This window comes from Ambystoma mexicanum, chromosome 3q (genome assembly GCF_040938575.1).
Source record: "Ambystoma mexicanum isolate Mex_15411 chromosome 3q, UKY_AmexF1_1, whole genome shotgun sequence".
NCBI lineage: Eukaryota > Metazoa > Chordata > Amphibia > Caudata > Ambystomatidae > Ambystoma > Ambystoma mexicanum.
The window spans coordinates 1,259,632,437-1,259,647,501 of NC_090926.1; the positions used below are offsets into that span (position 1 = coordinate 1,259,632,437).

At 49.9% G+C, this 15,065-nt stretch overlaps 1 protein-coding gene across 1 annotated transcript in view; it reads right to left on the bottom strand.

The window, feature by feature from the left end:
- The window catches only part of LOC138448102 (uncharacterized), a 124,552-nt gene extending 110,615 nt beyond the window's left edge, over positions 1–13,937 (bottom strand). Inside the window, exon 1 of the mRNA XM_069604650.1 lies at positions 13,642–13,937. Within this exon, the coding sequence (XP_069460751.1) occupies positions 13,642–13,937 (296 nt within the window). The remainder of the gene's footprint in view (positions 1–13,641) is intronic.
- Between the last annotated feature and the right edge of the window lie 1,128 nt (positions 13,938–15,065).

Consider the following 15,065-nt stretch of genomic DNA (forward strand, 5'->3'; position numbering starts at 1 on the left):
AGGTGAGGTCAACAAGATACTGAATACCTGGGAATTCCAAGGCAGGGAGAAGTCAACAATAGGCTGAATAGCTGGGAATTCTAAGGCAAGGTGAGGTCAACATTAGGCTGAATAGCTGGGAATTCTAAGGCAAGGTGAGGTCAACAATAGGGTGAATAGCTGGGAATTCCAAAGCAAGGTGAGGGCAGAAATAGGCTGAATAGCTGGGAATTCTAAGGCAAGGTGAGGTCAACAATAGGGTGAATAGCTGGGAATTCTAAGGCAGGGAGAAGTCAACAATACGCTGAATAGCTGGGAATTCTAAGGCAAGGTGAGGTCAACAAGATACTGAATAACTGGGAATTCCAAGGCAAGGTGAGGGCAGCAATAGGCCGAATAGCTTGGAATTCTAAGGCAAGGTGAAGTCAACAATAGGCTGAATAGCTGGGAATTCTAAGGCAAGGTGAGGTCAACAATAGGGTGAATAGCTGGGTATTCTATTGCAAGGTGATGTCAGCAATAGGCTGAATAGCTGGGAATTCTAAGGCAAGGTGAGGTCAACAAGATACTGAATAGCTGGGAATTCCAAGGCAAGGTGTGGTCAACAATAGGGTGAATAGCTGGGAATTCTAAGGCAGGGAGAAGTCAACAATAGGCTGAATAGCTGGGAATTCTAAGGCAAGGTGAGGTCAACAAGATACTGAATAGCTGGGAATTCCAAGGCAAGGTGAAGTCAACAATAGGCTGCATAGCTGGGAATTCTAAGGCAAGGTGAGGTCAACAAGAGATTGAATAGCTGGGAAATCTAAGGCAAGGTGAGGTCAACAATAGGCTGAATAGCTGGGAATTCTAAGGCAGGGATTCTAAGGCAGGGAGAAGTCAACAATAGGCTGAATAGCTGGGAATTCTAAGGCAAGGTGAGGTCAACAATAGGCTGAATAGCTGGGAAATCTAAGGCAAGGTGAGGTCAACAATAGGCTGAATAGCTGGGAATTCTAAGGCAGGGATTCTAAGGCAGGGAGAAGTCAACAATAGGCTGAATAGCTGGGAATTCTAAGGCAAGGTGAGGTCAACAATAGGCTGAATAGCTGGGAATTCTAGGGCAGGGAGAAGTCAACAATAGGCTGAATAGCTGGGAATTCTAAGGCAGGGAGAAGTCAACAATAGGCTGAATAGCTGGGAAATCTAAGGCAAGGTGAGGTCAACAATAGGCTGAATAGCTGGGAATTCTAGGGCAAGGTGAGGGCAGCAATAGGCTGAATAGCTGGGAATTCTAGGGCAAGGTGAGGTCAACAATAGGCTGAATAGCTGGGAATTATAAGGCAGGGAGAAGTCAACAATAGGCTGAATAGCTGGGAATTCTAAGGCAAGGTGAGGTCAACAATAGGCTGAATAGCTGGGAATTCTAAGGCAGGGAGAAGTCAACAATAGGCTGAATAGCTGGGAATTCTAAGGCAAGGTGAGGTCGACAATATACTGAATAGCTGGGAAATCCAAGGCAAGGTGAGGTCAACAAGATACTGAATAGCTGGGAATTCCAAGGCAAGGTGAGGTCAGCAATAGGCTGAATAGCTGGTAATTCTAAGGCAAGGTGAGGTCAACAAGATACTGAATAGCTGGGAATTCCAAGGCAAGGTGAGGTCAACAAGATACTGAATAGCTGGGAATTCCAAGGCAAGGTGAGGTCAGCAATAGGCTGAATAGCTGGGAATTCTAAGGCAAGGTGAAGTCAACAATAGGCTGAATAGCTGGGAATTCTAAGGCAGGTGAAGTCAACAATAGACTTAGTAGCTGGGAATTCTAAGGCAAGGTGAGGTCAACAATAGGGTGAATAGCTGGGAATTCCAAGGCAAGGTGAGGTCAACAATAGGGTGAATAGCTGGGAATTCCAAAGCAAGGTGAGGGCAGCAATAGGCTGAATAGCTGGGAATTCTAAGGCAAGGTGAGGTCAACAATAGGGTGAATAGCTGGGAATTCTAAGGCAGGGAGAAGTCAACAATACGCTGAATAGCTGGGAATTCTAAGGCAAGGTGAGGTCAACAAGATACTGAATAACTGGGAATTCCAAGGCAAGGTGAGGGCAGCAATAGGCCGAATAGCTTGGAATTCTAAGGCAAGGTGAAGTCAACAATAGGCTGAATAGCTGGGAATTCAAAGGCAAGGTGAGGTCAACAATAGGGTGAATAGCTGGGAATTCTAAGGCAGGTGAAGTCAACAATAGACTTAGTAGCTGGGAATTCTAAGGCAAGTTGAGGTCAACAATAGGCTGAATAGCTGGGAATTCCAAGGCAAGGTGAGGTCAACAATAGGGTGAATAGCTGGGAATTCCAAAGCAAGGTGAGGGCAGCAATAGGCTGAATAGCTGGGAATTCTAAGGCAAGGTGAGGTCAACAATAGGGTGAATAGCTGGGAATTCTAAGGCAGGGAGAAGTCAACAATACGCTGAATAGCTGGGAATTCTAAGGCAAGGTGAGGTCAACAAGATACTGAATAACTGGGAATTCCAAGGCAAGGTGAGTGCAGCAATAGGCCGAATAGCTTGGAATTCTAAGGCAAGGTGAAGTCAACAATAGGCTGAATAGCTGGGAATTCTAAGGCAAGGTGAGGTCAACAATAGGGTGAATAGCTGGGAATTCTATTGCAAGGTGATGTCAGCAATAGGCTGAATAGCTGGGAATTCTAAGGCAAGGTGAGGTCAACAAGATACTGAATAGCTGGGAATTCCAAGGCAAGGTGTGGTCAACAATAGGGTGAATAGCTGGGAATTCTAAGGCAGGGAGAAGTCAACAATAGGCTGAATAGCTGGGAATTCTAAGGCAAGGTGAGGTCAACAAGATACTGAATAGCTGGGAATTCCAAGGCAAGGTGAGGGCAGCAATAGGCTGAATAGCTGGGAATTCTATGGCAAGGTGAACTCAACAATAGGCTGAATAGCTGGGAATTCTAAGGCAAGGTGAGGTCAACAATAGGGGGAATAGCTGGGAATTCTAAGGCAGGGAGAAATCAACAATAGGCTGAATAGCTGGGAATTCTAAGGCAAGGTGAGGTCAACAAGATTCTGAATAGCTGGGAATTCCAAGGCAAGGTGAGGTCAGCAATAGGCTGAATAGCTGGGAATTCTATTGCAAGGTGATGTCAACAATAGGCTGAATAGCTGGGAATTCTAAGGCAAGGTGAGGTCGACAAGATACTGAATAGCTGGGAATTCCAAGGCAAGGTGAGGTCTGCAATAGGCTAAATAGCTGGGAATTCTAAGGCAGGGAGGAGTCAACAATAGGCTGAATAGCTGGGAATTCCAAGGCAAGGTGAGGTCAACAAGAGATTGAATAGGTAGGAGTTCTAGGGCAAGGTGAAGTCAACAATAGGCTGCATAGCTGGGAATTCTAAGGCAAGGTGAGGTCAACAAGACGCTGAATAGCTGGGAATTCTAAGGCAGGGAGAAGTCAACAGTAGGCTGAATAGCTGGGAATTCTAAGGCAAGGTGAGGTCAACAATATACTGAATAGCTGGGAATTCCAAGGCAAGGTGAGGTCAACAAGATACTGAATAGCTGGGAATTCCAAGGCAAAGTGAGGTCAGCAATAGGCTGAATAGCTGGTAATTCTAAGGCAGGGTGAGGTCAACAAGATACTGAATAGCTGGGAATTCCAAGGCAAGGTGAGGTCAACAAGATACTGAATAGCTATGAATTCTAAGGTAAGGTGAAGTCAACAATAGGCTGAATAGCTGGGAATTCTAAGGCAAGGTGAAGTCAACAATAGACTGAATAGCTGGGAATTCTAAGGCAGAGAAAAATCAACAATAGGCTGAATAGCTGGGAATTCTAAGGCAAGGTGAGGTCAACAATAGGCTGAATAGCTGGGATTTCTAAGGCAGGGAGAAGTCAACAATAGGCTGAATAGCTGGGAATTCTAAGGCAAGGTGAGGTCAACAAGATACTGAATAGCTGGGAATTCCAAGGCAGGGAAAAGTCAACAATAGGCTGAATAGCTGGGAATTCTAAGGCATGGTGAGGTCAACAATAGGGTGAAAAGCTGGGATTTCTAAGGCAGGGAGAAGTCAACAATAGGCTGAATAGCTGGGAATTCTAAGGCAAGGTGAGGTCAACAAGATACTGAATAGCTGGGAATTCCAAGCAAAGGTGAGGGCAGCAATAGGCTGAATAGCTGGGAATTCTAAGGCAAGGTGAGGTCAACAATAGGGTGAATAGCTGGGAATACTAAGACAGGGAGAAGTCAACAATACGCTGAATAGCTGGGAATTCTAAGGCAAGGTGAGGTCAACAATAGGGTGAAAAGCTGGGATTTCTAAGGCAGGGAGAATTCAACAATAGGCTGAATAGCTGGGAATTCTAAGGCAAGGTGAGGTCAACAAGATACTGAATAGCTGGGAATTCCAAGGCAAGGTGAGGGCAGCAATAGGCTGAATAGCTTGGAATTCTAAGGCAAGCTGAAGTCAACAATAGGCTGAATAGCTGGGAATTCTAAAGCAAGGTGAGGTCAACAATAGGGTGAATAGCTGGGAATTCTAAGGCAGGGAGAAGTCAACAATAGGCTGAATAGCTGGGAATTCAAAGGCAAGGTGAGGTCAACAAGATACTGAATAGCTGGGAATTCCAAGGCAAGGTGAGGTCAGCAATAGGCTGAATAGCCGGCAATTCTATTGCAAGTTGATGTCAGCAATAGGCTGAATAGCTGGGAATTCTAAGGCAAGGTGAGGTCAACAAGATACTGAATAGCTGGGAATTCCAAGGCAAGGTGAGGTCAGCAATAGGCTGAATAGCTGGCAATTCTATTGCAAGTTGATGTCAGCAATAGGCTGAATAGCTGGGAATTCTAAGGCAAGGTGAGGTCAACAAGAGATTGAATGGCTAGGAGTTCTAAGGCAAGGTGAAGTCAACAATAGGCTGCATAGCTGGGAATTCTAAGGCAAGGTGAGGTCAACAAGAGATTGAATAGCTAGGAGTTCTAAGGCAAGGTGAGGTCAACAAGAGATTTAATAGCTGGGAATTCTAAGGCAGGGAGAAGTCAACAATAGGCTGAATAGCTGGGAATTCTATTGCAAGGTGATGTCAGCAATAGGCTGAATAGCTGGGAATTCTAACGCAAGGTGAGGTCAACAAGATACTGAATAGCTGGGAATTCGAAGGCAAGGTGAGGTCTGCAATAGGCTGAATAGCTGGGAATTCTAAGGCAGGGAGGAGTCAACAATAGGCTGAATAGCTGGGAATTCCAAGGCAAGGTGAGGTCAACAAGAGATTGAATAGGTAGGAGTTCTAAGGCAAGGTGAAGTCAACAATAGGCTGCATAGCTGGGAATTCTAAGGCAAGGTGAGGTCAACAAGAGGCTGAATAGCTGGGAATTCTAAGGCAGGGAGAAGTCAACAAAAGGCTGAATAGCTGGGAATTCTAAGGCAAGGTGAGGTCAACAATAGGCTGAATAGCTGGGAATTCTAAGGCAGGGAGAAGTCAACAGTAGGCTGAATAGCTGGGAATTCTAAGGCAAGGTGAGGTCAACAAGATACTGAATTGCTTGGGAATTCCAAGGCAAGGTGAGGTCAGCAATAGGCTGAATAGCTGGTAATTCTAAGGCAGGGTGAGGTCAACAAGATACTGAATAGCTGGGAATTCCAAGGCAAGGTGAGGTCAACAAGATACTGAATAGCTGGGGATTCTAAGGCAAGGTGAAGTCAACAATAGGCTGAATAGCTGGGGATTCTAAGGCAAGGTGAAGTCAACAATAGACTGAATAGCTGGGAATTCTAAGGCAGGGAAAAGTCAACAATAGGCTGAATAGCTGGGACTTCTAAGGCAAGGTGAGGTCAACAATAGGCTGAATAGCTGGGAATTCTAAGGCAAGGTGAGGTCAACAATAGGGTGAAAAGCTGGGATTTCTAAGGCAGGGCGAAGTCAACAATAGGCTGAATAGCTGGGGATTCTAAGGCAAGGTGAAGTCAACAATAGACTGAATAGCTGGGAATTCTAAGGCAGGGAAAAGTCAACAATAGGCTGAATAGCTGGGACTTCTAAGGCAAGGTGAGGTCAACAATAGGCTGAATAGCTGGGAATTCTAAGGCAAGGTGAGGTCAACAATAGGGTGAAAAGCTGGGATTTCTAAGGCAGGGCGAAGTCAACAATAGGCTGAATAGCTGGGAATTCTAAGGCAAGGTGAGGTCAACAAGATACTGAATAGCTGGGAATTCCAAGGCAAGGTGAGGGCAGCAATAGGCTGAATAGCTGGGAATTCTAAGGCAAGGTGAGGTCAACAATAGGGTGAATAGCTGGGAATTCTAAGGCAGGGAGAAGTCAACAATACGCTGAATAGCTGGGAATTCTAAGGCAAGGTGAGGTCAACAAGATACTGAATAGCTGGGAATTCCAAGGCAAGGTGAGGGCAGCAATAGGCTGAATAGCTTGGAATTCTAAGGCAAGGTGAAGTCAACAATAGGCTGAATAGCTGGGAATTCTAAAGCAAGGTGAGGTCAACAATAGGGTGAATAGCTGGGAATTCTAAGGCAGGGAGAAGTCAACAATAGGCTGAATAGCTGGGAATTCTAAGGCAAGGTGAGGTCAACAAGATACTGAATAGCTGGGAATTCCAAGGCAAGGTGAGGTCAGAAATAGGCTGAATAGCTGGCAATTCTATTGCAAGTTGATGTCAGCAATAGGCTGAATAGCTGGGAATTCTAAGGCAAGGTGAGGTCAACAAGATACTGAATAGCTGCGAATTCCAAGGCAAGGTGAGGTCAGCAATAGGCGGAATAGCTGGGAATTCTAAGGCAAGGTGAGGTCAACAAGAGATTGAATGGCTAGGAGTTCTAAGGCAAGGTGAAGTCAACAATAGGCTGCATAGCTGGGAATTCTAAGGCAAGGTGAGGTCAACAAGAGATTGAATAGCTAGGAGTTCTAAGGCAAGGTGAGGTCAACAAGAGATTGAATAGCTGGGAATTCTAAGGCAGGGAGAAGTCAACAATAGGCTGAATAGCTGGGAATTCTAAGGCAAGGTGAGGTCAACAAGAGATTGAATAGCTGGGAATTCTAAGGCAGGGAGAAGTCAACAATAGGCTGAATAGCTGGGAATTCTAAGGCAAGTTGAGGTCAACAAGAAATTGAATAGCTGGGAATTCTAAGGCAAGGTGAAGTCAACAATAGGCTGAATAGCTGGGAATTCTAAGGCAATGTGAGGTCAACAATAGGGTGAAAAGCTGGGATTTCTAAGGCAGGGAGAATTCAACAATAGGCTGAATAGCTGGGAATTCTAAGGCAAGGTGAGGTCAACAAGATACTGAATAGCTGGGAATTCCAAGGCAAGGTGAGGGCAGCAATAGGCTGATGAGCTTGGAATTCTAAGGCAAGCTGAAGTCAACAATAGGCTGAATAGCTGGCAATTCTATTGCAAGTTGATGTCAGCAATAGGCTGAATAGCTGGGAATTCCAAGGCAAGGTGAGGTCAGCAATAGGCTGAATAGCTGGGAATTCTAAGGCAGGGAGGAGTCAACAATAGGCTGAATAGCTGGGAATTCTAAGGCAAGGTGAGGTCAACAAGAGATTGAATGGCTAGGAGTTCTAAGTCAAGGTGAAGTCAACAATAGGCTGCATAGCTGGGAATTCTAAGGCAAGGTGAGGTCAACAAGAGATTGAATAGCTAGGAGTTCTAAGGCAAGGTGAGGTCAACAAGAGATTTAATAGCTGGGAATTCTAAGGCAGGGAGAAGTCAACAATAGGCTGAATAGCTGGGAATTTTATTGCAAGGTGATGTCAGCAATAGGCTGAATAGCTGGGAATTCTAAGGCAAGGTGAGGTCAACAAGATACTGAATAGCTGGGAATTCGAAGGCAAGGTGAGGTCTGCAATAGGCTGAATAGCTGGGAATTCTAAGGCAGGGAGGAGTCAACAATAGGCTGAATAGCTGGGAATTCCAAGGCAAGGTGAGGTCAACAAGAGATTGAATAGGTAGGAGTTCTAAGGCAAGGTGAAGTCAACAATAGGCTGCATAGCTGGGAATTCTAAGGCAAGGTGAGGTCAACAAGAGGCTGAATAGCTGGGAATTCTAAGGCAGGGAGAAGTCAACAAAAGGCTGAATAGCTGGGAATTCTAAGGCAAGGTGAGGTCAACAAGAGGCTGAATAGCTGGGAATTCTAAGGCAGGGAGAAGTCAACAAAAGGCTGAATAGCTGGGAATTCTAAGGCAAGGTGAGGTCAACAATAGGCTGAATAGCTGGGAATTCTAAGGCAAGGTGAGGTCAACAAGATACTGAATAGCTGGGAATTCCAAGGCAAGGTGAGGTCAGCAATAGGCTGAATAGCTGGTAATTCTAAGGCAGGGTGAGGTCAACAAGATACTGAATAGCTGGGAATTCCAAGGCAAGGTGAGGTCAACAAGATACTGAATAGCTGGGGATTCTAAGGCAAGGTGAAGTCAACAATAGGCTGAATAGCTGGGAATTCTAAGGCAAGGTGAAGTCAACAATAGACTGAATAGCTGGGAATTCTAAGGCAGGGAAAAGTCAACAATAGGCTGAATAGCTGGGACTTCTAAGGCAAGGTGAGGTCAACAATAGGCTGAATAGCTGGGAATTCTAAGGCAAGGTGAGGTCAACAATAGGGTGAAAAGCTGGGATTTCTAAGGCAGGGAGAAGTCAACAATAGGCTGAATAGCTGGGAATTCTAAGGCAAGGTGAGGTCAACAAGATACTGAATAGCTGGGAATTCCAAGGCAAGGTGAGGTCAGCAATAGGCTGAATAGCTCGGAATTCTAAGGCAGGGAGGAGTCAACAATAGGCTGAATAGCTGGGAATTCTAAGGCAAGGTGAGGTCAACAAGAGATTGAATGGCTAGGAGTTCTAAGGCAAGGTGAAGTCAACAATAGGCTGCATAGCTGGGAATTCTAAGGCAAGGTGAGGTCAACAAGAGATTGAATAGCTAGGAGTTCTAAGGCAAGGTGAGGTCAACAAGAGATTGAATACCTGGGAATTCTAAGGCAGGGAGAAGTCAACAATAGGCTGAATAGCTGGGAATTCTAAGGCAAGTTGAGGTCAACAAGAGATTGAATAGCTGGGAATTCTAAGGCAAGGTGAAGTCAACAATAGGCTGAATAGCTGGGAATTCTAAGGCAAGTTGAGGTCAACAAGAGGCTGAATTGCTGGGAATTCCAAGGCAAGGTGAGGTCAGCAGTAGGCTGAATAGCTGGGAATTCTATTGCAAGGTGAGGTCAACAAGATACTGAATAGCTGGGAATTATAAGGCAGGGAGAAGTCGACAATGGGCTGAATAGCTGGGAATTCTAAGGCAAGTTGAGGTCAACAAGAGGCTGAATAGCTGGGAATTCTAAGGCAGGGAGAAGTCAGCAACAGGCTGATCGGCTGGGAATTCTAAGGTAAGGTGAGGTCAACAATAGGCTGAATAGCTGGAAATTCTATTGCAAGCTGATGTCAAGAATAGGCTGCATAGCTGGGAATTATAATGCATTGTGATGTCAACAATAGGCTGAATAGCTGGGAATTCTAAGGCAGGTTGAGGTCAACAAGAGGCTGAATTGCTGGGAATTCCAAGGCAGGGTGAGGGCAGCAATAGGCTGAATAGCTGGGAATTCTAAGGCAAGGTGAAGTCAACAATAGGGGGAATAGCTGGGAATTCTAAGGCAGGGAGAAGTCAACAAGAGGCTGAATAGCTGGGAATTCTAAGGCAGGGAGAAGTCAGCAACAGGCTGATCGGCTGGGAATTCTAAGGTAAGGTGAGGTCAGCAATAGGCTGAATAGCTGGGAATTCTAAGGCAGAGAGGAGTCAATAATAGGCTGAATAGCTGGGAATTCTAAGGCAAGGTGAGGTCAACAAGATACTGAATAGCTGGGAATTTCAAGGCAAGGTGAGGTCAGCAATAGGCTGAATAGCTGGGAATTCTAAGGCAGAGAGGAGTCAACAATAGGCTGAATAGCTGGGAATTCTAAGGCAAGGTGAGGTCAACAAGAGATTGAATAGCTAGGAGTTCTAAGGCAAGGTGAAGTCAACAATAGGCTGCATAGCTGGGAATTCTAAGGCAAGGTGAGGTCAACAATAGGCTGAAGAGCTGGGATTTCTAAGGCAGGGAGAAGTCAACAATAGGCTGAATAGCTGGGAATTCTAATGCATTGTGATGTCAACAATAGGCTGAATAGCTGGGAATTCTAAGGCAAGGTGATGTCACCAATTTGTGAATTAAACCAAAAGGGGAGAGAGCACATGCATGCTTCTTTCTTAGGGCCATGGATGTGATGTGGCACTTGGCAAGTCTCTACAGCTGAAGATAAGGCTTTATGACCACGGTACCTACAGTGCCTGGTGCTGGCACATACTGCTCTATTCACTAACTTAGTCTTTGGTTGCTAGGCTCGATGAAGCAGGTGGGCAGTTCCACGGGTTCGATCACTGGCTTGAAGTCCTAGGTGGGATTATATCAGGTGGTCTTGTGGTCTATGCATTATCTGAAGGGTGCCCCGTCACAGAGGTGATGTCCTCAAAGGGACTGGCTTGATCAATGGATTGATGCAGTGAAGCGGGAATCGAATCCTCAGGTGGCAGCCTGCTACATGGGAGCGTGCTCTGTTTCCACTGGCATTTTGATGGTGACTCAAAGGTACTTTTAGGATCTGCTGGCCAGTAGGGGTTTGGATTCTGGTTCTCCTCCCAAGAACCAATCAAACTCTAGCTCTCTTCTTCTCCTCCCACTCAAACTGATGTCACTGAGCAACTTTCAGGCACACTCTTTAACTTTGAGTAACTAGTGTCTTGTGTGTCTGCTCCTCCACATCAGGCAACCTACTTGTTTCACCCACGAAATATCTCTTTTAACCTTCAGCCATAAGGAGTGTCTTTCTTCCTTCTTGTTTATCCTCTGTTTCCTCCTTGGTTGCCTACAGAGTGGACCTTTACCGACCTATACATTCACTGGTACTGGTTGACGATTGGTCAGTTCCATGCTTCGGTCTATGGCCCAATGGAGAGTCGTCCCTCTTTTGCATCTATGTCCAGTATGTCTTGCTTGTGATGGAATTGCAAAGTGGTGGCTGCTTATCATGCTGGAAGATTCACAATGCTGCAGATTTCGCCCACTCTCCCTGAGCTCCCACGCTCCCTGAGCTCCTAGTCTGCCTGAGCTCCCACTCTCCCTGAGCTCCCACTCTCCCTGAGCTCGCACTCTAAATGAGCTCCTAGTCTGCCTGAGCTCCCACTCTCCCTGAGCTCCCAGTCTCCCTGTGCTCCCACTTTCCCTGGGCTCCCACTCTCCCTGAGCTCCCTGTCTGCCTGAGCTCCCACTCTCCCAGAGCTCCCAGTCTGCCTGAGCTCTCAGTCTCCCTGTGCTCCCACTCTGCGTGAGCTTCCACTCTCCCTGAGCTCGCAGTCTGCCTGAACTCCCACTATCCCTGAGCTCCCAGTCTGCCTGAGCTCCCAGTCCCCCTGTGCTCCCAGTCTGCCTGAGCTCCCAGTCTGCCTGGGATCCCACTCTCACAGAGCCCCCAATTGGCCTGAGCTCCCACTCTCCCTGAGCTCTCACTTTCACTGAGCTCCCACTCTCCCTGAGCCCCCAGTCTGCCTGAGCTCCCAGTCTCCATGGCTCCCAGTCTACCTGAGTTCCCAGTCTGCCTGTGCTCCCACTCTCCCTGAGCCCCCAGTCTGCCTGAGCTCCAACTCTCCCTGAGCTCTCACTTTCCCTGGGCTCCCACTCTCCCTGAGCTCCCTGTCTGCCTGAGCTCCCACTCTCCCTGAGCTGCCAGTCTGACTGAACGCCCAGTCTCCCTGTGCTCCCACTCTGCCTGCGCTCCCACTCTCCTTGAGCTCCCGGTCTGCCTGAGCTCCCACTATCCCTGAGCTCCCACTCCCCCTGAGCTCCTAGTCTGCCTGAGCTCCCACTCTACCTGAGCCCCCACTCTCCCTGAGCTCCCAGTCTGCCTGAGCTCCCACTCTACCTGAGCTCCCAGTCTGCCTGAACTCCCACTCTCCCTGAGCTCCTAGTCTGCCTGAGCTCCCAGTCCCCTTGAGCTCCCAGTCTGCCTGAGCTCTCACTCTCACTGAGCCCCCAGTCGGCCTGAGCTCCCACTCTCCCTGAGCTCTCACCTTCACTGAGCTCCCACTCTCCCTGAGCCCCCACTCTCCCTGAGCTCCCAGTCTGCCTGAGCTCCGAGTTCCCCTGAGCTCCCAGTCTACCTGAGCTCCCAGTCTGCCTGAGCTCCCACTCTCACCTAGCCCCCAGTTAGCCTGAGCTCCCACTCTCCCTGAGCTCTCACCTTCACTGAGCTCCCACTCTCCATGAGCCCCCAGTCTCCCTGAGCTCCCAGTTTCCCTGAGCTCCCAGTCTGCCTGAGCTCCCAGTCTGCCTGAGCTCTCACTCTCCATGAGCCCCCAGTCTCCCTGAGCTCCCAGTTTCCCTGAGCTCCCAGTCTACCTGATCTCCCAATCTCCCTGCGTTCCGAGTCTGCCTGAGCTCCCACTCTCCCGTAGCTCCCAGTCTGCCTAGCCCCCACTCTCCCTTAGCTCCCAGTCTGCCTGAGCTCCCACTCTCCCTGAGCTCCCAGTCCACCTGAGCTCACAGTCTCTCTGAGCTCCAGTCTGCCTGAGCTCCTAGACTGCCTGAGCTCACGGTCTGCCTGTGCTCCCACTCTTCCTGAGCCCCCAGTCTGCTTGAGCTCCCACTCTTCTTGAGCGCTCACTTTCCCTGAGTTCTCACTTTTCCTGAGCTCCCACTCTCCCTGAGCTCCCAGTCTGCCTGAGCTCCCATTCTCCTTGAGCTCCCAGTCTGCTTGAGCTCCGAGTCTCCCTGTGCTCCCAGTCTGCCTGTGCTCCCAGTCTGCCTGTGCTCCCAGTCTACCTGAGCTCCCACTCTCCCTGAGCGCCAGTCTGCCTGTGCTCTGACTCTTTCTGAGCTCTCACTTTCCCTGATGCCCACTCTCCCTGAGCTCCCAGTCTGCCTGAGCTCCCACTCTCCCTGAGCCCCCAGTCTGCCTGAGCTCATAGTCTGCCTGAGCTCCCAGTCTGCCTGAGCTCCCACTCTCCCTGAGCCCCCAGTCTGCCTATGCTCCCAGTCTCCCTGACCTCCCAGTCTCCCTGAGCTCCCAGTCTGCCTGAGCTCCCAGTCTGCCTGAGCTCCCAGTCTTCCTGAGCTCCCTGCCTGAGGAGCTCCCACTCTCCCTGAGCCCCCAGTTTGTCTGAGCTCCCACTCTCCCTGAGCTCTCACTTTCCCTGCGCACCCACTCTCCCTGAGCTACCAGTCTGCCCGAGCTCCCAGTCTGCCTGAGCTCCCACTGCCCCTTAGTGTCCAGTCGGCCTGAGCTCCCAGTCTCCCTGAGCTCCCAGTCTACCTGAGCTCCCAGTCTGCCTGAGCTCCCAGTCTGCCTGTGCTCCCACTCTCCCTGAGCCCCCAGTCTGCCTCAGCTCCCAGTCTGCCTGAGCTCCCTGCCTGAGGAGCTCCCACTCTCCCTGAGCCCCCAGTCTGTCTGAGCTCCCATTCTCCCTGAGCTCTCACTTTCCCTGCGCACCCACTCTCCCTGAGCTCCCAGTCTGCCCGAGCTCCCACTCTCCCTTAGTGTCCAGTTGGCCTGAGCTCCCAGTCTCCCTGAGCTCCCAGTCTACCTGAGCTCCCACTCTCCCTGAGCTCCCAGTCTGCCTGAGCTCCCACTCTCCCTGAGCTCTCACTTTCCCTGAGCTCCCACTCTCCCTGAGCTCCCAGTCTGCCTGAAGTCCCACTCTCCCTGAGCTCCCAGGCTGCCTGAGCTGCCACTCTCCCTGAGCTCCCAGTCCGCCTGAGCTCCCACTGTCCCTGAGCTCCCACTCATGCTGAGCTCCCAGTCTGCCTGTGCTTCCACTCTCCCCGAGCTCCCACTTTCCCTGAGCTCCCAGTCTAACGGAGCTCCCAGTCTCTCTGAGTTCCCAGTCTCCCCAAGCTCCGACTTTCCCTGAGCTCCCAGGCTGCCTGTGTTCCCACACTCCATGAGCCCCTAGTTTGCCCGGGCTCCCACTCTCCCTGAGCTCTCACTTTCCCTGAGCGCCCACTCTCCCTGAGCTCCCACTCTCCCTGAGCTTCCAGTCTGCCTGAGCTCCCACTCTCCCTGAGCTCCTAGTCTGCCTGAGCTCCCAGTCCCCCTGACCTCCCATTCTGCCTGAGCTCCCAGTCTGCCTGAGCTCCTACTCTCACTGAGCCCCCAGACTGCCTGAGCTCCCTCTCTCCCTGAGCTCTCAGTTTTGCTGAGCTACTGCTCTCCCTGAGCTCCCAGTCTGCCTCAGCTCCCACTCTCCTTGAGCTCCCAATCTGCCTGAGCTCCCATTCTGCCTGAGCTCCCAGTTTCCTTGTGCTCCTAGTCTGCCTGTACTCCCAGTCTACCTGAGCTCCCACTCTCCCTGAGCCCCCAGCCTGCCTAAGCTCCCACTCTCTCTGAGCTTTCACTTTCCCTAATGCGCACTCTCCCTGAGCTCCCAGTCTGCCTCAGCTCCCACTCTCCCTGAGCTCCCAATCTGCCTGAGCTCCCATTCTGCCTGAGCTCCCAGTTTCCTTGTGCTCCTAGTCTGCCTGTACTCCCAGTCTACCTGAGCTCCCACTCTCCCTGAGCCCCCAGTCTGCCTAAACTCCCACTCTCTCTGAGCTTTCACTTTCCCTAATGTGCACTCTCCCTGAACTCCCAGTCTGCCAAAGCTCCCAGTCTGCCTGAGCTCCCAGTCTGCCAGAGCTCCCAGTCTGCCAGAGCTCCCAGTCTGCCAGAGCTCCCACTCTCCCTGAGCCCCCAGTCTGCCTGAGCTCCCACTCTCCCTGAGCTGTCACTTTCCCTGAGCTTCCACTCTCCCTGAGCTTCCAGTCTGCCTGAGCTTCCAGTCTGCCTGAGCTCCCACTCTCCCTGAGCTCCCAGTCTCCCTGAGCTCCCCGTCTCCCTGAGCTCCCAGTCTGCCTGAGCTCCCAGTCTGCCTGAGCTCCCAGCATGCCTGAGCTCCCGGTCTGCCTGAGGAGCTCCCACTCTCCCTGAGCCCCCAGTCTGCCTGAGCTCCCAGTCTGCCTGAGCTCTCAATTTCCCTGAGCGCCCACTCTCCATGAGCTCCCAGTCTGCCTGAGCTCCCACTCTCCCTGAGTG